At 40.5% G+C, this 24,704-nt stretch overlaps 1 protein-coding gene across 1 annotated transcript in view; it reads right to left on the bottom strand.

The window, feature by feature from the left end:
- The window catches only part of LOC117517414 (receptor tyrosine-protein kinase erbB-4-like), an 886,935-nt gene that overhangs the window by 262,479 nt on the left and 599,752 nt on the right, over positions 1-24,704 (bottom strand). Inside the window, exons 5-8 of the mRNA XM_034178423.1 lie at positions 17,766-17,831; positions 5,573-5,691; positions 4,679-4,820; positions 2,912-3,025 (exon numbers count right to left, since the gene is read on the bottom strand). Of these exons, the coding sequence (XP_034034314.1) occupies positions 2,912-3,025; positions 4,679-4,820; positions 5,573-5,691; positions 17,766-17,831 (441 nt within the window). The remainder of the gene's footprint in view (positions 1-2,911; positions 3,026-4,678; positions 4,821-5,572; positions 5,692-17,765; positions 17,832-24,704) is intronic.

Below are 24,704 nucleotides of genomic sequence, written 5' to 3'. Positions count from 1 at the left end.
AAATGTTCCTGTACATGATTCCTGACACTTGGGTGTGCATTTCAGTGTATGCTGTCCCAGCTTGCATCTTGCGACTATGTGCTGGACTGTCTCTGGGGCACATTTGCACAGCCTGCAATTTGGGTTCTGTCCTTTGTGGTAGACTCCTGCCTCTATCGATCTGGTGCTTAGACCTTGTTCTTGTGCTGCCAATCAGAGCCTCTGTATTGTCCTTTCTGTCGGCCGTTTCTAGCCACTGCTAGGTCTTCTTGATGTCAGCCACTTCCTCTATCTGTCTATGGTACATCGCATGGAGGGGCTTGGTGCTCCATGATATCTCCTCCTCCTGTTCCTTATGTCTGTCTTCAGCTGCCTGATGCATTCTTATAGAAGCTGATCTCAGGCGGCCATCTTTCTGATGTATTCATGGATGCTCCTTGTCTCATCCTGGATTGTGGCTCTGACACTCACTAGTCCTTGCCCTCCCTTCTTGCATTGGTCATAGAGCCTCAGGATAAGGGACTTTGGGTGGAAACCTCCATGTATTGTGAGGAGTTTTTGTGTCTTGACATTGTGGCATCTGTTTCCTTCTGTGACCAACTTATTATTCCAGCTGTGTTTCTGATGATTGGTAGGATGTATGTATTGATGGCTCAGATCTTATTCCTAACACTGAGCTGGCTTCTCAGCACCTATCTTACCTTCTGGAAGAATTTGCATTTTCATCATGGTTCCCATTGGCTTGTGGGATTCCCAGGTATTTGTAGTTCTCCTGTATGTCCCCTATACTGCCTTCTGGTAACTCCACCTCCTCAGTACAGATCATCTTCCCTCTCTTTGCCACCATTCGGCCACACTTATCCAATCTGAATGACATCCCGATATGCTCTTGGCATACAGTTTGATGTCATCCATGTACAGCAGGTGGCTGATGGTTACTCCATTCCTGAATTGATATCTGTAGGCACTCTTTGTGATGAGTTGGCTGAGGGGGTTGAGGCCTATGCAGAACAGCAGTGGGGACAGTGCATCACCTTGGTATATTTTGCACTTGATGGTGACTTGTGAGACGGCCTTGGAGTTAGACTTCTGTGTTGTCTTCCACAGTCCCACCGAGTTCCTGATGAGGGTTATCAGTGCACTGTAAGCCTTGTATTGTGCAAAGCACTCCAGTATCCATGTGTGAGGCACTAAGTCATAGGCCTTCCTGTAGTCAATCCAGGCTGTGCTCAGGTTGGTCTGCCTCATCTTGGAGTCCTGGTGTACTGCTCAACCAACCACTAGCTGGTGCTTCGAACCTCTGGTATCGTTTCCAATGCTCTCCTGAACTGAACTCATGTGTTGACTCATGTAGATACTCAACGAGGTTGCTATGATGCCTGATAGGAGTTTCCATGTTGTGGAGAGGCAGGCAAATGGCCAGTAGTTTGAGGGTGTTATACCCTTGCAGGGGTCATTCATGATCAGGATTGTTTTGGCCTGTGTTAGCCAGTCTGGGTGGGTAGCTGCTGTTAGCAGCCCTCCCATTTGTACTGCCAGGTGCACATGGAGCACTGTTAGCTTCTTCAGTCAGCAGGCGTGGATCATATCAGACCCTGTACATCATCGGGCAATGTATATATGCTTAGCAGTGTTGGGCGCCACATCGCACATAATTAATTAATGTAACATCTTACTGTTCTAAAGGCAGTGATCACACTACAGCTCCCAACAGACGATGTACAGATTACGGGTTTCCCCTGAATGCAGCATCAATCACATCACAATGGGCGAATAACAGATGAACAGTTTTCAATCCAGCAGGGTTTGTCTGTCAAGGTCCATTCTAATGGAATATCCAGGAGGGCAGTGCAGGTTTTGATGAAAAATAAGTCATATATAGTCAGATTGTTGAACAGTTCAACATCCACCAAACTGTGAACATTGCACTACATGCACATTGTCACCTTCTTAATACTCTAACGCTGCTGCTGCTGCTGCCAACCCTGTCCCTTGTATATATATATTCTATGGCCACAGGAGTGCGCATATTGTACATTGCAAAGTTTATATTGCAAAAGTTTATACAATAGGTTAGGTTAAAAAAAAAATTGTCCCAGTTATCTACACCAAGACCTGGAAAAACTGCATTTCGTTCTGCCTGTAAGGGTCGAGGGACAATAAAAGTGAGTCTGAGTCTGAGGTAAAAAAGTGTGTAATAAACAGCTACATTCATTTTCCTACTGGGTGCTACACACCTAACTCAAATGCCTGTTAATTATTTTTCTGTAAACGTAAGTTGCTTTAATAACTGTCATAGAAGTATCTAAAATGTGTGTGTGTGTGTGTGTGTGTTAAATAGTGAATGTTTAGAAGACTGTGCTAAAATACTTAAGCTATATGATAAATTAAACACAGCCACGGTTGTTTTAAGCATCGTGAAACTGAAAAGTATGTGTAAAAATGCTTGATTCATACAGATGTGTGTGTATATATATATATATATATATATATATATATATATATATATATATATATACATATACACGCACGCACGCACACACACACACACACACACACACACACACACACATGCACACACACACACTGCCTAAGAACAATAGGAATTGTCATATGTGTGCAGTGCACATTGGTTTAAGGTTTAAGACTATAAGTGAGTCACGAGAAATATAGTAAATAAGTAATAGAGCAAATAAGTAAAGTAACACATTCTATATTTTAAAAGTAGTGAATAGTGTGTAATACATTCCTGTTTTTGAGTAAAACTCCAATACTGGTGTTCAAATGAGCCAAGGAAAACCAACACAATACCAACTTTTAGGAAGACCAATGTTTTTACTAAAACAGAAACAAAACTATTTTTCCTGAAATATGTATTTGAAAGTAAGCAATGCTGCTTTTGACTAGTTCAGAGACACGCTGAATCCATTACCTTTTGGACAAATGTAGGTGCAGGGGATACACATTTTGATGCGATTCTCCTCCACCTCCATCTTGTTGCTGGGACAAGCTCTCACACAGGAACTGTGGTCCACCACAAAGTTATCTACCACAGACACAGAGGTGTGTTAGTCTACAAATGACAGTACAGATTCATCTTCTGATTTCAGAATGTAAAAAAACACCAAAAATCTACAAAGTGGTGTATGCACGCTTTAAATCATTTCCTACCACGACTCGTCTAACGGGGAGAAAATAATTGCACTTTAATTATGTTTGTATAATGAACAAAACTGATGGTGTCGGGCTGTCCTGCTGAGGGAAAACAATGAATCAAGTGAGTTCTTGATATCAGACATGTAAAGTGGGTCTGGCTCACATTAATTTAATGATCAGCAGATCTTGAATATGCAATCTGTTGATGTTAAACTTGACTTTTAATGCACGCTTCCTGAATGATTCTTTAACTGAAAAACCATACCCAAGATTTGCGTTCCCCCCAACCGCACCCGCCATCCCGCCCTCCAAGCTGCCGCAAGCAGGAACAGATGGTGGAGCAAATAATTGAGATACAGTTTTTTAATGTTATTTATTTATTTTTATGTCTGATTGATTTACTTTACCTTGAAATGATGGCCAGGAGTTGTGTTTCAAGTTGTGAAATATAAATGCATGGACATTATAAGCAGCTATGTTAGTGTAATTCAGTGTTACACATATTCACTGTTTAAAATCTATACAATTTATTGATGCAGTGGCATGCAAAGATTTGGACAGCTGTGTGCATTTGTGTGTTTTTATGGCATCAAATTGTGAAAAATGAGGCCTTGCTATGTACAAAAATAGTTTAGCAAAATGTGTGGTGGTGTTGTGAAACACAAAGCAAATCAGCTGCTGAATCCAGAACAGTTACAAAACAAAAAAAAAAAGAAGACAGAAAAGCATCCAGGTGAGTTCCACAAAATGTGCACAATCAGTTGTAACATCATCATTAATTAGTGATTACAAAGTGAGTGAATGAAAGAAAGACTATAATTTACCAATAAAAAAATCTTACTGGAACAAGTTTCTTTATAATTTTGATTGCATTACACAACAACAACAACACTAATATTAATAATGCAATTGTTTGCAGTTTTCTCATTTCTGTGCTTTCATAAAAAAACAAACAAAACTCCACCTAAAACTACCACAACATGCTATTTATTTATTTTTATTCATTTTTTTAAGAAACTTGCCATGTATTTTACCCTGATGGCCAAAAAGCCGAAAAAATACTGGCCAGACCTCAAATATGTTGTGCATATTTTGCAAATCTGAACAATTCCCAAATGAGACCTGGACCCAAATGGAATGGTACAACTGTGCAAGACTCCCAGAAGTGCACAATGCCATAGTTCGGAAGCAGAAGTATTGTTGAAGTTTTTTATTTTAGATGTATTTTATAAAGATTATACCCTCACCCTTATTCTAACCCTAGCCCTAAATCATTTAAGATAAAATAACTGAAGCAGCTGGGACAGATTTAGAGCATCTTTCAGACACTGGAAGTGCATCCTGCACTATAATTACAGTGAAATTAAATCTGACAGTTTGCATTACAAGCTTATAGTAATTTGCATTCAAATCAGAATGCAGTGAGAACTAAAAAAAAAAAAAAAAAAAAACTGTCAATGCTCAAGTGTGTTTTGGTGGAAGAGTCCACTTCACATTTGTGAACTTCCTGCTGCAAAGCAGGATAAATGTGATGCAGACTCACGTGGACATTTCTTGACACAGAAGGCTCCGTAGGTGTACTTGGCCCTGGGGTTGTGCTCCAGCTGGAAAGATGTGGGGTTGTACACAAATGGCTGAGGGCACTGGGTCACGCACGCTCCACTGTCGTTGAAATTGGTGCAAGCCTGCAGAGAGCACATAACCGCGGTCAGCCAAGGCAGAAGATACCGGTGTAGAAGACACCATTGTGGTGCTGGGCCGTGTGGGGATTTGACTCCACGATAAACACAGAGAGGAGGGTTATGACTCCCTTACATACAGTAAGTCATGCTGTGAGAGAGAATATTACAACAGCATTTCATTTTTACTTCAGTTGGCGGCATGCAAATCATGCAATCACTCCTTTGTCTCTTTGGACAGCGAATGGGAGAAATATTGGAGCCATTGATCCACAGCCATGATGTAAATGGTGAAATGTTTTCCCATAAACCTTTTAAGTGCTTTGTCGTCTGTGGCTACAGGCTGAAACGGTGGTAATTGAATTGAATGAGCCTTTCTGTGAATTACAACTACAATATCATCTGTGGCGGCGTACGCGGGCTCGCCAAACTGGACGAACTTGAAGCGATAAAAGGGATATTAATTGGAACACTGAATCATCAATTTATTCTTTCAAGAACACTGCTGTGCAGACTTTTACAGCCCCGTGAAATGACAAATAATTCATCAGCTGGTAAACAAAGTGGATCATTTTCGGGAGGACAGCAAACAGATGTTAGGCGGAGATGCGCACACGTGGAATGGAGGCTGGCGAAGGGAGTGAGATTAGGAAAGCGTGTGCAAATGTTTGGCTGGTTTGTGGATGTACTGATGGCATGCAGGAGGCAAAATGAAAGAAAGAGGTGGGAGGTGGATGTTTGTGTGCAATCTGTCATACGAAGCAATCCATGTCCTTGGGGCCCGAGCAGCCGCCGGCACACTCGCGATGGCAGCAGTCGCTGACGTAAGGCCCGAAGCATCGACCGTCACACTGCTCTGCACACACCGTCTTTGTCACTGAACAGCAAGAGAAAAGACAGTGAGTTTTAAAGGTCTGACGCACACACAGTCACACTGATAAAAAACAGAGAACGCTGCCACTCGCGGCCTTTGCTCTGCAACTTACAGCTGCACAGAGAAACACTCTCTGATACGGAATTCTGGAGCTTCAACAACATAAAAGTCAAACAACTGGGTCTGTGACCCCAACGTCATCTGCTAAGCTCCCGGATTCACTTAGAAACACAGAACTGTCGCCACTCTCAGGAACTACTGTGGAGAAAGCCATGAACCAGCCTCCGGACCTTCAGCTGTTCTGGCAGCTCACAACGATAAACTTAAAGCTGAATCCTCTGCCATGTGCTCAATTGCTTTCCCTCAGAGAAACTATTATTATTATTATTATTATTATTTTAACCAGAAAAACACTCCTCATTTGAGTGCACTGCCTGCTAATCTACTACTCTCATTTCTTTAAACTGAACAAATCTTCTCTGTTATCCAGATTTTTTAATGCATAATTTCAGTGACTGACCTGGGACCAATGCAACTGCTGAATGACCAGTGCAATGCAGTGGACTCTGGTCTTCACCTCCAGGTTGCCCTTTCAGGTCCAACTGCCATTGTGAACACTGAACAGTATAAGGATTTTCAGTTGCTACACTTCTGACAGTTCTGTATTTTTTTTTTTTATTATTATTATGGCCAATGCAGATGGTCACCCCACTGAGTCTGGCCTGCTTGGGGTTTCATTCTATGATCAAAAAATGCCAGAGGGAGTTTTCTTACCACTGTTTCCAATGTGCTTGCTAATGGGGTGAGATAAGGTTTATACCTTGCTCACATTTAGCACCTTACAGACATCTGTTGTGCTTGAATTGGATTGAACACAATTAGAGAAACCATTTTTTTAAAAGGTGTAATCCTGCTTTAAAAAATGGGGAGGGGGTACAAGTAAAAATACAGATGCAGTTTGGAAAAAAAAAAGACTACAGGAGCACGCAGAGAATGCAGGTCTCTGGCAACACCAAACAATCTTACATTTTAAATATTATTAACATTAATGGGGAGGTGATGGTCTAGTGGTTAAATGTTGGGCTTCAGACCAGAGGATTCTTGTTTCAAACCCCAGTCTGTCCACAAAATCACTAAGGGCCCTTGGGCAAGGTCCTTATTCCCAGAGTTGCTCCTGGTATGTAGTGAGTGCCTTGTATGGTAGCACCCTCACATCGGGGTGAATGTGAGGCATTATTTGTAAAGCGCTTTGAGTGTCTGATGCAGATAGAAAAGCGCTATATAAATGCAGTCCATTTATAACATTTCTTACAGTCCAGGAATTTATCAAGAGCCCTTCAATTTGAATGTTCAGTATGTTGGGCTATAAAAGAAAAAAAATGCCCATGAAAGCTATAGGAGTGTAGAGTGATTATTATTATTTTTTCCCATCAGGACAATGCCCCAGCTCACAAGTGGCTGGTGTGTGAGATTATAGCTATCAAATTAAATGTATCTAATTTTTCAATCTGTTACTAGATATTTGGGGTGGGGTGGGGGTGGGGTGCATTTGGCTGGGAAGATCAAATGTTTTAAAAAAATTACTTACAAAGAAAAAAAAAAATCTTGGATGATATTTTTATCTTGACTCACACCAAGATTTTGTGGCCTTTACCCAACCCAACCTTTAAAACTGGACCACTTTTCTTTCTGGTTGCCCCTGATTGTTCAGTATCACCACAGCACATACCCACATTGACACGTGGCTCAGGTTTTATGCTGCATGTCCTTCCTAGTGCAACTCCAGTTCTACATGGAGAAATGTGCACAGCTCCTGGTTTTCCCAAGCAGTATTGAGTACTAATCAGGATTGCACTGGACAACACTGACATGCCACAATTGTAATGTACACCCAATGAGATGGTTTGTCTATAAAAAATCTTCCAAATATGTTAATATCTTGGCATGTTGCCAATAATTTGACTAACTCGAGAGACATTTCCCGCTTTTGCATATTGTATTTTATTGCAAAACTCTTTCAGGAAAAGCTGGATTAATCTGCGTTATTCAAGTAATTTAATGTGTCTCATTCATAGTGCACGGTACTTATTGGTAGAGGAGTTGATCTACCAGGTCGAGTCAGCGGGAGCTTGATGCTGAAACATTAAACACAGCTGTGCTCATGCTTCGCTGTGTGGGGAAACATAATGATGCTGCAGTGCAAAGAAAGCACGGCTCGGCACTCCACCTCAGACAGACTCAAACATAGCAGGTCAGTCTCTCTCTGGGTCTTTACGATCGCAGCGTTGCTTCTTTTGTAAAATTAATTTTCAGTAATAATTATGCTTCACTGTTCTAGCATTAAACATACAGGCTTTTATTAAAATGTTGTTTTCTATCTATCACTAAGACATTTCCCCAAACAACAGCCATATAAAACACTGCAATAAAAAAAGTATTTAAGTTTTATTTATCCATTTATTTTCTTGTATGCCAAGGATATTTATATATGCATCCATTTCTTGTTTGGATGGTTCAGCAAATGAAATGAATTTCAGGAAAACTGGTCAGGAGAAGGGGTCTAGCCTACAACTGAAATGAGAGAATTTTTGAGATGGAGACAAGAAATGATCTTTTAACTTTTTCCTCATGGCAATGTATCCTTGGACAAGGCACTACATCCGCTGGCATTATGGCCCAGGAGTGCCGCAGAGTCTCATTCCCTTCAAACTACGACATTCAAAAACGGCAGCTCTTGGCAAAATTCTATTGTACCTGCATTAATAGGACATGTCCACCAGGTAGAAATATTCCATTTCAAGAACCTTCAGACATGATGACATGATGACATTTTTACTTTCACTTTGGATACTCTGTGTACATCTTACCCTGTGTGCTGCTATACAATGTTGCTGGAATCTCAATTTCCCGGAGGGAGTGTTCCTAAGGGATTAATAAAGTTTTATCTAATCTAATCTGACAACCATTCTGTTGCTTAGGTCATGCTGTGATGGATTGAGGAAACATATTAGTAAATGATAGGAAACTTTGCTATCCATTCCAGGCCATTTTTGTCTGCATCTGTTACATGCGTTCCTTGTCAGCTGATGTCTGGCAAGTCTGTCGGAAAGTTTTGTGCATGCTAAAAATACTGAGCTGACATCAGATGAAGAGCTTCCCCAGTGGTTGGACGATTGTTTACTGTTTTCTCCAGTACTTGTTCGTTAACTTGCCAGTTGACATCTGGTTGATGTTAGTTTTATCCATGCGTTATCTGTTCATTTTCTGTCTGAGCCCAGAAGCACTGTGCACCTGCAACTGGCTAAGTGGTGTGAGGGCAACAATCTGGTCCTCAACACCTCAAAGACAAAGGAGACAATTATTGACTTCAGGAGATCAAGGGGAGGAATACATCTCCCCCTTTAAATTCACAATGAAGTTGTGAAAGTGTGGAGAAGGTGAAGTTCCTTGGCATTAGTGTTTCTAACCGGCTGTCCTGGCCACCAATACCTCAAACCTGGCCAAAAAATCTCAATAGAGACTCTTCTTCCTCGGGAAGCTGAAGAACACCCAATTACACAACACACCCCGGGAACTCCTTGTTTGAACCGCTACCGTCTGGGAAGGGGTTCAGAGCAATAAAGGCCAGCACAAATCCTCTGAGAGACAGCTTTTACCTTAGAGCCGTGGCCTCCATAACACCCCACCCCCCTGCTCGGACATGAAACACCCACAGCTTACAAACTGTGGGTGGAACTATATGGACTAAAATTTAAGATATACGCTATACTTACTGTCCTCACCTGGAATTTTGCACAGTGAACTGCTGCTTTAGGTATTCAAACCAAGTATTGTGCATACCTTTTTTAATCGGCATATTATATATTGTATAATTTATATTTTTATAAGGAGTAGTTAAGGGGAATTTCATTATACATAGTATAATGACAGTAGTGATTCTGATTCTGATTCTTCTGCATTTCAGTGGTTGTCCATTCATTCCATAAGAGCCCAAAATCCACTGGAGACTGGCAGATTAGGATTTTTTTTTTTTTTTTTGCCACCGGGCAAATTATTTAAATCAGTTACTAATCAGTTTACTCAATCCATCACAATGTGACTGTACCATTATAATAGTAGATGAGCACTAGCAGTAATAGACCTCGGGGATTATAGAGGACTTGCATACTATTTAATATTGTGAGACAGGACATCTGACTATAAGTGCCTGAACCTAGAATATGGATGTATACATTTTGGTATTGACATAGGATATTTAAAAACATTTACAAACTCCAATGATAAAGAGTATAAGATAAAAGTAATAAAAATATCAACCATATAAACATCACAATATCCAGTATATAGAGTGGTACAACCACATCCAGAAATCTAGCAATTTCTGGAACACTTTCACTTCCTAGTTGCTGACAAACAAGCTTTTCCAACCTCAAGTTAAAGAAATGCTCAGCTACGTATGTCTTACTACAGGAAAAAGGTTAGAATTATAAAAATGTGGGGTCTTGACTACAAATGAAACATCTGCATGAAAATTCAGTAAGGTATGTCTTCTAGAATATATTCCATTTCTAATGTAGAATTCTACTAGTGTATATCAAATCAAAATCAAATCAAATCAATTTTATTTATATAGCACCAAATCACAACAAACAGTCGCCCCAAGGCGCTTTATATTGTAAGACAAAAGCCATACAATAATTACAGAAAAACCCCAACGGTCAAAACGACCCCCTATGAGCAAGCACTTGGCGACAGTGGGAAGGAAAACTCCCTTTTAACAGGAAGAAACCTCCAGCAGAACCACGCTCAGGGAGGAGCAGTCTTCTGCTGGGACTGGTTGGGGCTGAGGGGAGAGAATCAGGAAAAAGACATGCTGTGGAAGAGAGCAGAGATCAATCACTGCTTAAAAGCAGAGAGGTGCATACAGAGCAAAAGAGGTGAATAAAAAGAAACACTGGGTGCATCACGGGAACCCCCCAGCAGTCTAAGTCTATAGCAGCATAACTAAGGGATGGTTCAGGTGAGGTTAATCTTAAAAGTAGAGAGGGTGTCTGTCTCCCTAATCCGAATTGGGAGCTGGTTCCACAGGAGAGGAGCCTGAAAGCTGAAGGCTCTGCCTCCCATTCTACTCTTACAAACCCTAGGAACTACAAGTAAGCCTGCAGTCTGAGAGCGAAGCACTCTATTGGGGTGATATGGTACTATGAGGTCCCTAAGATAAGATGGGACCTGATTATTCAAAACCTTATAAGTAAGAAGAAGTTTAAATTCTATTCTGGAATTAACAGGGAGCCAATGAAGAGAAGCCAATATGGGTGAAATATGCTCTCTCCTTCTAGTCCCTGTCAGTACTCCAGCTGCAGCATTTTGAATTAACTGAAGGCTTTTCAGGGAACTTTTAGGACAACCTGATAATAATGAATTACAATAGTCCAGCCTAGAAGAAATAAATGCATGAATTAGCTTTTCAGCATCACTCTGAGACAAGACCTTTCTAATTTTAGAGATATTGTGCAAATGCAAAAAAGCAGTCCTACATATTTGCTTAATATGCATACTGAAGGACATATCCTGATCAAAAATGACTCCAAGATTTCTTACAGTATTTCTGGAGGTCAGGGTAATGCCATCCAGAATAAGGATCTGGTTAGACACCTCTGCAGATGATCAGTTAGCTGTTTTATAACTACCCTTTCAAGAATTTTTGAGAGAAAATGAAGGTTGGAGATTGGCCTATAATTAGCTAAGATAGCTGGGTCAAGCGATGGCTTTTTAAGTAATGGTTTAATTACTGCCTCCTTAAAAGCCTGTGGTACATAGCCAACTAATAAAGATAGATTGATCATATTTAAGATCGAAGCATTAATTAACGGTAGGGCTTCCTTGAGCAGCCTGGCAAGAATGGGGTCTAATAGACATGTTGATGGTTTGGAGGAAGTGACTAATGAAAGTAACTCAGACAGAACAATCAGAGAGAAAGAGTCTAACCAAATACCAGCATTACCGAAAGCAGTCGAACATAAAGATATGTCTTTGGGATGGTTATGAATAATTTTCTAATAGTTAAAATTTTATTTGCAAAGAAAGTCATGAAGTCATTACTAGTTAAAGTTAAAGGAATACTCGGCTCAATAGAGCTCTGACTCTTTGTCAGCCTGGCTACAGTGCTGAAAAGAAACCTGGGGTTGTTCTTATTTTCTTCAATTAGTGATGAGTAGTAAGATGTCATAGCTTTACGGAGGGCTTTTTTATAGAGCAACAGACTTTTTTTCCAGGCTAAATGAAGATCTTCTAAATTAGTGAGATGCCATTTCCTCTCCAGCTTATGGGTTATCTGCTTTAAGCTGTGAGTTTGTTGGTTATACCACGGAGTCAGGTACTTCTGATTTAAGGCTCTCTTTTTCAGAGGAGCTACAACATCCGAAGTTGTGCTCAATGAGGAGTAAAGCTATTGACGAGATAATCTATCTCACTCACAGAGTTTAGGTAGCTACTCTGCACTATGTTGATATATGGCATTGAAGAACATAACAAAGAAGGAATCATATCCTTAAACCTAGTTACAGCGCTTTCAGAAAGACTTCTACTGTAATGAAACTTATTCCCCACTGCTGGGTAGTCCATGTTATTAAGAAATGATCAGACAAAAAGGGGTTTTCAGGGAATACTGTTAAGTCTTCAATTTCTATGCCATATGTCAGAACAAGATCTAAAGTGTGGCTAAGGTGGTGGGTGGGCTCATTTACATTTTGAACAAAGCCAACTGAGTCTAATAATAGATTAAATGCAGTGTTGAGGCTGTCATTCTCAGCATCAATGTGGATGTTAAAATCACCCACTATAATTATCTTATCTGAGCTAAGCACTAAGTCAGAAAAAAAGGTCTGAAAAATCACAAAGAAACTCACAGTAACGACCAGGTGGACGATAGATAATAACAAATAAAACTGGTTTTTGAGACTTCCAATTTGGATGGACAAGACTAAGAGTCAAGCTTTCAAATGAATTAAAGCTCTGTTTTAGGGTTTTGATGAATTAGTAAACTGGAGTGGAAGATTGCTGCTAATCCTCCCCCTCGTCCCGTGCTTCGAGCATTCTGGCAGTTAGTGTGACTCGGGGGTGTTGACTCATTTAAACTAACATATTCATCCTGCTGTAACCAGGTTTCTGTAAGGCAGAATAAATCAATATGTTGATCAATTATTATATCATTTACTAACAGGGACTTAGAAGAGAGAGACCTAATGTTTAATAGACCACATTTAACTATTTTAGTCTGTGGTGCAGTTGAAGGTGCTATATTATTATTTTTTTTCTTTTTGAATTTTTATGCTTAAATAGATTTTTACTGGTTGTTGGTGGTCTGGGAGCAGGCACCGTCTCTACAGGGATGGGGTATTGGGAGGATGGCAGGTGGAGAGAAGCTGCAGAGAGGTGTGTAAGACTACAACTCTGCTTCCTTGTCCCAACCCTGGATAGTCACGATTTGGATGGTGGCCAAGTGGTTAATGCGCTTGGTTTCAGTTCAGAAGGCTCCGGGTTCAAATCCCACCCCTGCCACATTTCTCCATGTAATGTGGAGTTGCGTCAGGAAGGGCATCCGGCGTAAAACCTGTGCCAATTCAACATGCAGATCCACCTTGGATTTGCTGTGGCGACCCCGAGTACAAACAAGGGAGCAGCTGAAGGGACTTACTTACTAATAAAATTGGCCATATTTCTAGAGATGAGAGTTGCTCCATCCAAAGTGGGGTGGATGCCGTCTCTCCTAACAAGACCAGGTTTTCCCCAGAAACTTTGCCAATTATCTATGAAGCCCACCTCATTTTTTGGACACCACTCAGACAGCCAGCAATTCAAGGAGAACATGCGGCTAAACATGTCACTCCCAGTCTGATTGGGGAGGGGCCAAGAGAAAACTACAGAGTCCGACATTGTTTTTGCAAAGTATACTAAGGTATATCTAAATATCTAAAAAAGGAAGAGTAGAATAGAGTAAAGTAGAGCCACTTAGGTGCCTGGTCTTGAGAACCAGGGACGGTTCTCAAGACCAGGCACCTAAGTGGCTGGTTGAGGCAGTATGGCAGGATGAGATGGTTCTCATACTGCCATTTTTTTTTCATTCCACCAATACCAGGTAACAGGAGTGTCACAAAAACACTGTGTGTATGTATTACTAAGAAATTCAACAATTGTAGTGTCTTTCTCCAGCAGCTAAAATAAAGAAAAAATGATGGAGAAAAGATTCATGATCTGGTACAAACTTTTAAATAATAACCTTTCCTTACCCTACAGGGTAACACTTTACTTTAAGGTATCGTCATAATAGTGACTTAACACTGTCATAGCTGTTACATGACACAGTCATGAACATATCATAAACATTATGTCAGTGTCATGAATGTTTATGACTGTTGTCATTAAGTGTCATTCGGTTTTGTAATGACAAGTTGATATTTTTTGGGTTGTCTTGAATATGACAACTTGATATTAATCTAAGCGACATAACCAGAAGTTGTCTTTGGCTCTTTGGTCTTCGGTTGTATGCCAACTTTTCAACTTGTCATTACAAAAACTGAATGACACTTAATGACAGCAGTCATAAATGTTTATGACACTGACATAATGTTTATGACACATTCATGACTGTGTCATATAACAGCTATAACCATGCCATTTATTGATGAACAGAATGAACAAAGTGTCCTCGCTGCCATTGCTCCAGCATCAGTTTGCAGAGACACAAGAAGACAGTGATGGAATCACTGTAATCCTCAGAAAGTTTAGCCCACAGCCAAACAGCTATTATCGCTGCTGAGTTGCTCACATATTTTTCATTGGCTGTTTAATTATGATGGTACTTTAAATATTTGACGTGCACATACTGCACATATCAACCATGCAAGGATTTGGCATGAGAAGTTCAAACCAGTCCAAAAAAATTATGATTTAGCAAACTGGGACCTGCCATAAGAACTCTAGGCAGATAACTGCACACATCTTAAACTGCCATCACTTTATTACCTCAGCATAGCTTCTAAGGAGTCGCAGCAGTACATCCTGCTTGTGTGGAGAAGGTAAATCAGTGGGAATTGGAGGTGTACACCTCGATTTGAGTCCAGGTCTTGTTACTTGTACAACCCCAGCCAAAGTTGGTATCCATTTACAGCTGGGTGGATTGGGGCAATGCAGATGAAGTGTCTACAACCCCTGGCAAAAATTATGGAATCACCGGCCTCGGAGGATGTTCATTCAGTTGTTTAATTTTGTAGAAAAAAATCAGATCACAGACATGACACAAAACTAAAGTCATTTCAAATGGCAACTTTTGGCTTTAAGAAACACTATAAGAAATCAGGAAAAAAAATTGTGGCAGTCAGTAACGGTTACTTTTTTAGACCAAGCAGAGGGAAAAAAATATGGACTCACTCAATTCTGAGGAATAAATTATGGAATCACTCTGTAAATTTTCATCCCCAAAACTAACACCTGCATCAAATCAGATCTGCTCGTTAGTCTGCATCTAAAATAGGAGTGATCACACCTTGGAGAGCTGTTGCACCAAGTGGACTGACATGAATCATGGCTCCAACACGAGAGATGTCAATTGAAACAAAGGAGAGGATTATCAAACTCTTAAAAGAAGGTAAATCATCACGCAGTGTTGCAAAAGATGTTGGTTGTTCACAGTCAGCTGTGTCTAAACTCTGGACCAAATACAAACAACATGGGAAGGTTGTTAAAGGCAAACATACTGGTAGACCAAGGAAAACATCAAAGCGTCAAGACAGAAAACTTAAAGCAATATGTCTCAAAAATCGAAAATGCACAACAAAACAAATGAGGAATGAATGGGAGGAAACTGGAGTCAACGTCTGTGACCGAACTGTAAGAAACCACCTAAAGGAAATGGGATTTACATACAGAAAAGCTACACGAAAGCCATCATTAACACCTAACAGAAAAAACAAGGTTACAATGGGCTAAGGAAAAGCAATTATGGACTGTGGATGACTGGATGAAAGTCATATTCAGTGATGAATCTCGAATCTGCATTGGGCAAGGTGATGATACTGGAACTTTTGTTTGGTGCCTGTTATGTGTTGGGGGGTTTGGCTGGATGTTTTTGTGTTGTTTTCTTTTCTTTGCTCTCCAGGTGGTATGCAAACTGGTTTTTGTCTGTGGAGACGGTGCTGGCAGAAGAATCCTTCACCCTCATCAACATTATTGGCTGCACTTGTGGAGGATGTCCACGTGCAGGCCTAATGACTCGCAGCACCTGTGGATGATGCTCACGTGCAGACTTAAGGACTTTCAGCTGAAGCAGATAATTAGATGGTGTTCTGCATTTAAGCCATGAGTGGTTCAAGCAGAATTGCCGGGAACTCGACCTTGTGACGTTCGTTTGTGATACGCTGAGGACCGCGCCTGGGTTTGACACATCGTGCCTGTGAAGGAGGACAGGTGAGGGACACATGCTGTCAGCACACATCAGAGGTGACTGATTGTCTGAATAAGTGTTAATAGTAATTTGGTATTTTGTTACGCAGTATATTTGAACATTGATGAGAATTGTGCAGCTCGCTTCTCACGGCCGTGGCGTGCAGACTGATGATCCTCCACCTGTTGTGAGAAGCTGCTCATTTACATAAAGCTTAAAGTCAGACCTGAATGTGTTGCTGACAGCGTGTGCCTTTGAAGGATATTAGTTGTAGCTGTTGACTTACCTCACCTCTTCTATCCTTCACAGAGTCAGTTTGTCGTGTCCACCTGGGGGGTGTTTGGCGGTGAATTTGAGTCCAGAAGCGCCGGGCTTCGATCCCTTTGGGCGCTGGAGAGCGCGCCGTCCTTCACTCCACCAGACAAGCTATATATTATGTTGTACACAATTATTGCATGGAAAGGGAAATAAATGTTTTGTTTTTGGAACCGCTTTCTGGTTATTTAGTGCTGGGTTCAGTCAGACGCACGTCCGCTCCTCAACCCACGTCGGCATGTAACAGTGTCGTTCCAATGAGTTTCATAAAGATGACTGCCTGAAGAGAACATGTAAATTTCCACAGTCATTGATGATATGGGGCTGCATGTCAGGTAAAGGCACTGGGGAGATGTCATTACATCATCAATAAATGCACAAGTTTACGTTGATATTTTGGACACTTTTCTTATCCCATCAATTGAAAGGATGTTTGGGGATGATGAAATCATTTTTCAAGATGATAATGCATCTTGCCATAGAGCAAAAACTGTGAAACATTCCTTGCAAAAGACACATAGGGTCAATGTCATGGCCTGCAAATAGTCCGGATCTTAATCCAATTGAAATCTTTGGTGGAAGTTGAAGAAAATGGTCCATGACAAGGTTCCAACCTGCAAAGCTGATCTGGCAACAGCAATCAGAGAAAGTTGGAGCCAGACTGATGAAGAGTACTGTTTGTCACTCATTAAGTCCATGCCTCAGAGACTGCAAGGTGTTATAAAAGCCAGAGGTGGTGCAACAAAATACTAGTCATGTGTTGGAGCGTTCTTTTGTTTTTCATGATTCCATAATTTTTTCCTCAGAATTGAGTGATTCCATATTTTTTTCCCTCTGCTTGGTCTAAAAAAGTAACCGTTACTGGACTGCCACAATTTTTTTTCCTGATTTCTTATAGGTTTCTTAAGCCAGAAAGTTGCCATTTGAAATGACTTTAGTTTTGTGTCATGTCTGTGATTGCTTTTTTTCTACAAAATTAAACAACTGAAGAACATCCTCCGAGGCCGGTGATTCCTAATTTTTGCAGGGGTTGTAGACACTTCATCTGCATTGCCCCCAATCCACCCAGCTGTAAATGGATACCAACCTTGGGTGGGGAAGAAACCTGGATGGACTCAACCTACATGCAGCTCTTCAAGTGGTGGTCTCCTGACCTTTCATTGATGACTAGTAAATTGGTCAATCTGTGTTTGAACTTTGAATTTTGCTTCTGTGCACCTGCTTTGGTCATTAAATAAACATTTCAGCACAGATGTGTCCATTATGTCTTTACGTTTAGGTCCAAATACAAGAAGACCTTAACATCTTAGGCATTACTCACAGGTTTGGCACTGGTCTTCCTGATCCCCCCAGCAGCGTCCGTTACACGTGCGATGACACCGTCTGCCTGCGCAATGCACACACAGGTTAAACGTGCATCAGAAAACTCTTAGTCCAACTTTCTACATTGTTCTGACACACATTCTAAAAACTGTTACTGTGTTCTACTCAATTTTGTTGGTGAAACATTTTACACTTAAAAATATTGAGTAAATTGAAAAAAAAAACTGTGAAATCATTTAAATATACTTTATGATGTGTAAGTCCAAGTAAAAAATGTAAGTAAGTAAGTCCTTTCCAAATAGGCTGAATGAAATTTACCAAACAAATCAAGTATATTTCAAAAATATAATTTGCTAAGCAAATGCTAATTATTTGTATTTAATTTAAGATAAAATGAACTGGTTAAGTTTTTAGGGTATTTCATTTGGTATATCCAACTCAAACAGTTGTATGTATGTCAGAGATTTTATGAAGTCAACATAGCTGTTTCTTACTGTGATAATACAAAGTCACTGAATTACTTTTTAGAGTGCACTGCCCAAATCAAGTTCGGTTCCCTCATACTTAAAGAGAGACACACAAACCCGACTCACACACGCACTTAAAACTTTCCTGCCTGGTGACACTGACAGATCTGTCTAATCTTCCTCGCGCTCATCCTGACAATAGACCTGGAGTCACTGTGGTAAATTGTGGCCTGTAGAGACATAAGCATGAAAGACAAGCTTCTACTCCCTACTGTCAAGCTCTGGCACAGGCAAAGTGGGGACCTGACCGAACCTCCAGCCTTCATCTGCCAGCGGCCCATCATCAAGACTTAATTGACTATGGGTTAATGTACAGACTAAGAGAAATAGAGCAGGCAGAATGTCACTCGCCCTTTCAACCCTCCCACTGTGGGGTTGTTAATGTTAATACTAACTAGTCTCCAATTGGGCCAACCTCAACTCCCACAGTTCTTCTTGTCTTTTATGTTGTTGGTTGTTGGGTCCTCTCCTTTATTTTCCTGTCTGCCTTTCATCCTCCTCCTACAGAAACTTCCATCCTAACCACCATAACAGTTACATTTACACTCATGGGTTAACCCAGTGTACTCCTGCTTATTTCCAAGTGATAAACAAAAAATCATCAAATTTCTTCTCACTTAAAGCATCAATTCATCATGTTTTTGACCAAACACAGTTTAGATGTTACAACTAAAACTTGCAACAATTCTGGTTGCAGTTTCTGTGAACCTGTATGTCAGAAATATTTTTATTGAACACATTTGAGCACCAACCTTTCAATCAAATATGACACCAGTTACCTGATCCTGGCTTGCAAGGCCAAATGAAGTGGCAGGCGAATGACTTTGTTTGCAACACAAGAAGCAATAAACTCAGAATGAAAAACTGAAAAACCTGGTTTAAGGTAAGCCACCTAAAATGGACTTCTTTTTGAAGGAGATTACTAAAATTGGTGACATTGCATATTTTTCTGTACTGTTGAGAAGTTTAACCTGACCTGTAGGATTATCTGATTGCCTTGGTACATTATCTCAAAGAGGAGCACACTGAAGCAACGGGACTGCATTAGAGAGTGAACTAAAGCACCATTCTCAATTCAGCAAATTGCATTCTAGAAGGTCTCAGTCTGAAATTGTAAGAAAGGTGAGTGAAAGATCACTGTTGCCACCGTTGTGACTTAATGCACAGTTTCATGACATAATGTGCTGTACTTATACAATATTACATGTGAATCAACAACCACAGCACACCTGAAGCATAATTTTAGAACAATCTCTGTACTTCTGGAAAACCTTCCAATGATCTTACAGGAATTACAACAGTGTTACAGTCTACAGAATTATGAAAATTCCATTGCTTTTAACAAAAAACAAACAAATAAACAAACAAACAAAATGGTAGCTGTGGTTGCCACAATAATTCTATTAAAATATAGCAAATACGAGGTCTATTAGAAAAGAAACCGACAGTTTTATTTTTTTAAAAACTATATGGATTTGAATCACGTGTGATTACATCAGCCAAGCTTGAACCCTCGTGCGCATGCGTGAGTTTTTTCACACCTATCGGTGACGTCATTCGCCTGTGAGCACGCCTTGTGGGAGGAGTGGTCCAGCCCCCTCGTCGGATTTTCATTGTCTGAGAAGTTGCTGAGAGACTGGCGCTGTGCTTGATCAAACTTTTTTCAAAAACTGTGAGGCACATCCGAGTGGACACCATTGAGAAATTCAGCTGGTTTTCTGTGAAAATTTTAACGGCTGATGAGAGATTTTGGATTGTTTCTATCGCTGTAAGGACTTTCCACGGATCGGGACGTCGCACAGCGCTCCGAGGCGACGTCATCATCCTGTTTCAAGCTGAAAACCTCCAAATTTAAGCCTCTGTTGACCCAGGACGTCGTGAGAGAACAGAGAACTTTCAGAAGAGGTCGGAATCAGCAGTTTATCCGGACATTCCACTGTTAAAGGAGATTTTTTTAATGAAAGACGTGCGGACGGACTGCGCGTCGGCTCTCAGCCGGAGCGGCGCGCCCGCACAGGAAAAACACCTCTGTGTTGATAACCATTTTTAAAATCCAGGCGGCTTTTGGTGGCTTTCAGTTGAGTGTGTATCTGACAAATTGTTTAACAGCAGGGCATGTTCCAACTTGTCCTTAAGGCTTCCAACGGAGGTGTTTTTCCTGTGGCGGGCGCGCCGTGCCAGCTGCGAATCGACGCGCCAATCCGTCCGCACGTCTTTCATTAAAAAAACAGTGGAATGTCCGGATAAACTGCTGATTCCGACCTCTTCTGAAAGTTCTCTGTTCTCTCACGACGTCCTGGGTCAACAGAGGCTTAAATTTGGAGGTTTTCAGCTTGAAACAGGATGACGACGTCGCCTCGGAGCGCTGCGCGACGCCCCGCTCCGTGGGAAGTCCTTACAGCAATAGAAACAATCCAAAATCTCTCATCAGCCATTAAAGTTTTCACAGAAAACCAGCTGAATTTCTCGAATGGTGTCCACTCGGATGTGCCTCACAGATTTTGAAAAAATTTTGATCAAGCACAGCACCAGTCTCTCAGCAACTTCTCAGGCAAAGGAATTCCGACGAGGGGGCTGGACCACTCCTTCCACAAGGCGTGCAAACAGGCGAATGACGTCACCGACAGGCGTGAAAAAACTCTTGCATGCCCACGAGGGTTCAAGCTTGGCTGATGTAATCACACGTGATTCAAATCCATATAGTTTTTTAAAAAAAATAATAAGGTCGGATACTTGTCTAACAGACCTTATATATGTAAGTACCTTGATGGAAATTACTGTAACTTTTACAGTGTATGTTTATTGTATAATTATAATTTACAAAAAACAAACAAACAAACAGGAATATTCTGTTTGAGAAGTAAGTGCGCTAACAGCTTGTGCCACCATTCTGGCACATGGTGGAAGTTTAGATTGAAAATGCAAATAAAAGCATAATCCATTTTAGCTTATTGATATAGAGCCAACTCAGTTGTAAAAACACATGGATTTTTTTCCAGAACTCCTCATATTAGCATTACACAAATACAGTAAAAAATATATTTATGGGGCAATATGATATACAAGTCATTATATCTTCAGAGTAGTTCCTATTGTGTAACAGCATGGTGGTGCAAACAGTAAGCGTGCTGATCTCCCAAGGAAACTATCCTAGGTTCAAGACTACCTGAGGCCCATTCACCTTGTACAGCTGGGCCCATATTCAAAACGCTTCTTGGAGAGCTCCCAACTTAGCCAAAAAATTCATAGCAAGGAATGTAGCCTAATAGTGAACCCAAAATGTCTGAGAGCAACTCTGAGCAAGGAGGGTACAGAAACTTTGATCTTTGTGAGGAGGCAGGGTTGACCACATTGCTTGGTATGGTGCAGTCTTCTAAGAGCTGTGATTGGTTGTCACAAAAAGGGAAAGAGGAAAAAAATGCACTCAGCGCTCTGAGATAAATGGTAAATGGTCTGCATTTATATAACGCTTTTCCACCTGCATCAGATGTTCAAATCACTTTACAATAATGCCTCACATTCACCCCGATGTCATGGTGTCGCCATACAAGGTGCTCACTACACACTGGGAGTAACTAGGGGATTTTGCCTAAGGGCCCTTAGCAATTTTCCAGTCAGGCAGGGTTTTGAACCGAGGATCCTCTGGTCTCAAGCCCAATGCCTTTACCACTAGATCACCACCTCCCTATCATATAGCCTGAACTGTACTAAGAAATGTGTAATTGTGAAAAAATTTAATGCCATGATGATGAAACTCAGCAAAATTAAATGAATTGTTACACAGTAACAGTTGAATGAGGTACATTTGAAAGTACCTTATTCGCATACCAATTATTGTATTGATTAGCTTATTGTTATGTTTACTCTCCATGCTGGTAACTGAGCACAAACAATGAGTGTGACAAGTGCTGGTAAGTGCTGCAATCCAAAGCAAAACCAAAGATTGCAGCACACAAGCCAATTTCTTCTCAAACAAGTACTGATATCGCTTATTTTGATATTAATAATTGTAGTTGTAATGTCATAGAATTTACCTGCAATTGACATTTTTTTTTCCAATAACCAGATATCACAATGTTGTGATGACCTTCATCTCAGGCGTTATTACGTTACTATGCTGATGACATCAACTACAAACATTATTCCTGCACCATCAAGCCGGTAGCGTGTTACTGAATCACTGCTATTCAACATACGGAGAATATCTCTTCTTCCTCTCTGTCTTCCCACTGTCTTGTCTGCTTAAGACACTCTTAGGCTTCTTAAAAGTCCTCCTCTCTCCTCTTAACAGTTTTGCACCTTAGGAGCTCTCTTAAGGCCAAAGATGCTTTGTGAATAAGTTTTATCTTACCAAGAGAAAATTCTAAGAAATGTCTAAGAATTCAAGGAATTCTAAGATTTTTCTTAGAATGATGTTACTAAAGGCTACTTTTAGCCTTAGGATGCTTTGTGTTAGGAAAACTCGGGTAAACATGTGTAGACAATACCAAATCTCATGTGGTGGCCCTGAGCAAAAGGGAAACAACACAACAAAATCTCATCAAACTAATTACTTTTGAATTCTACAGAATAAATAAATAAATAAATAAAATAGCATGGAAATGATAATGAGCAAAAACAAGAACAAAAATGCATTTAGATTTATTGTATTAAAATGTAAATTTTTTTTGTAAATTACAGTGGCTTTAAACTAAAATTTACAGTTTATTGTGTAAATGATTGTTTTTGTTGTATTTTTTACAGAATAATTCTGAAAACTGACAGTTAAAAGAGCAATATTTTTTGTGAAAATTGTGAAACTTCCACCACATTTAAAACACCATAGCACAATGAAAGATAAATGACACCCCAGTTCATCAGGGACATCCTCCAGAACCTCTAACATTTTCCAAGGTATGCACAAGGTCTAAAACTGTGACCTTCCAGGATGCAAATCTCTGAACGTGAGAATGGTACACAATGATTTACAGTTCTCATGCTGAAGCATGTTAACTGCTGCTGAAGCATCTTCCCCCTGTCAAGCTCCAGGGCCAAGGGATGCTGGACATCACCACCAACACCAACTTGGTGTACATGAAGACAACACAGAACAGAATAATAACTTCTGTCATGACAATAATTTTATTCGTGGAAACATTTTTAACTACTGTCCTTTGCCAGTAGGGGATGCTGCAGCTTCCTTAGCACCCTTACTTCCACCATCCCTGCAGGCAGCTGCTACTCTGGGAAAGGAGGAGGTTTGAAGACTCTTTTTTTACATTTTGACAATGCAGATACTGTATAGTTGTTGCTACTGGAAAACCTGGCGTTGCCACTTACTTCTTAGCACTAGAGGTGGGCGATACCGGGAATTTTGGTATTGATCCGATACCAAGTAAATACAGGCTCAGTATCACCGATATTGATACTTTTTCATATTTAAGCTTCATAGATCCAAAAGATCCAAAAGACCTAGGATAGAATTTTGCCAAACATTGTATGTGACAACAAAAATACTTTATTATCACAATCAACATTTTTGTTTAAAAAATATTACTCAACAGAACTTAAAACAAAATCACCTGAGGCAGAGGGCTGACAAACCACAATACAAGGGTGCGCTGCTCCGTGTTGTGTGACAGCGCAGCACTGCCCTTACAGAGAGTAGACTTTGATGAATCTGTGTGCGCAGCAGTCAGTGCTTGTGGGAGAGAGAAAAAAGCTTGAATATCGATCTTTTTACACGAGGGTCGTTCAATATCAATACCAGCGTTGGTATCGATATTAACGATATTAGGATCGATCCGCCCACCTTTACTTAGCACATGACAATTCTGTTTCTCATGCAAAACATAAGCACAGAGTCCCATTTTTTTCCGCATATGTATTTGTCATAATCTCTTGTAGTCACAGTAAAGGTTATGAAACGCAAAATGATTGACATCATGGAGGTCTAAGGAGGAACCACCACTTTACTCTAGTAACATAATTGGAGAAGAAACAATCCAGAATGTGGGTTTTGTCTTCTATCCTATTTACCCTACAATTAAAGAAAGATCACCATGTCCTTTTGTCCAAGAGAGCCAATATTTCCCGTTTTGCATGCAATTTTGCTATTCGTTAACACAACTGTCCTTATTGTTCACCCTGACGGGTTTTGATATTGAGTGCCTGAAGAAATGTCACTACTCTTCTCATCACACAATTAAAGTGACTAAAAGGCTCTTCCACATATATTCAGGAAAGTTTGAAAGTGTCTGTCTTCAACAGCCATTTCTTTTGATACAGAATATCCGCCGGATAGCATTGCCTGTTATGTCCAAAGGAGAAGGAGCTAAAAGACTGCAGGGAATGTGAGACAGGGGGCATCAGGGGAAGTGGGCAGCTTCAACCAGCTGTCAGATTCATTGAGATTTAAAAGGAACATCAGA

The sequence above is a fragment of the Thalassophryne amazonica genome, chromosome 1 (assembly GCF_902500255.1).
Source record: "Thalassophryne amazonica chromosome 1, fThaAma1.1, whole genome shotgun sequence".
Taxonomy (NCBI): domain Eukaryota; kingdom Metazoa; phylum Chordata; class Actinopteri; order Batrachoidiformes; family Batrachoididae; genus Thalassophryne; species Thalassophryne amazonica.
Note: the sequence above shows the minus strand (reverse complement) of the source record. Positions and strands in the feature narration are given on the sequence as shown.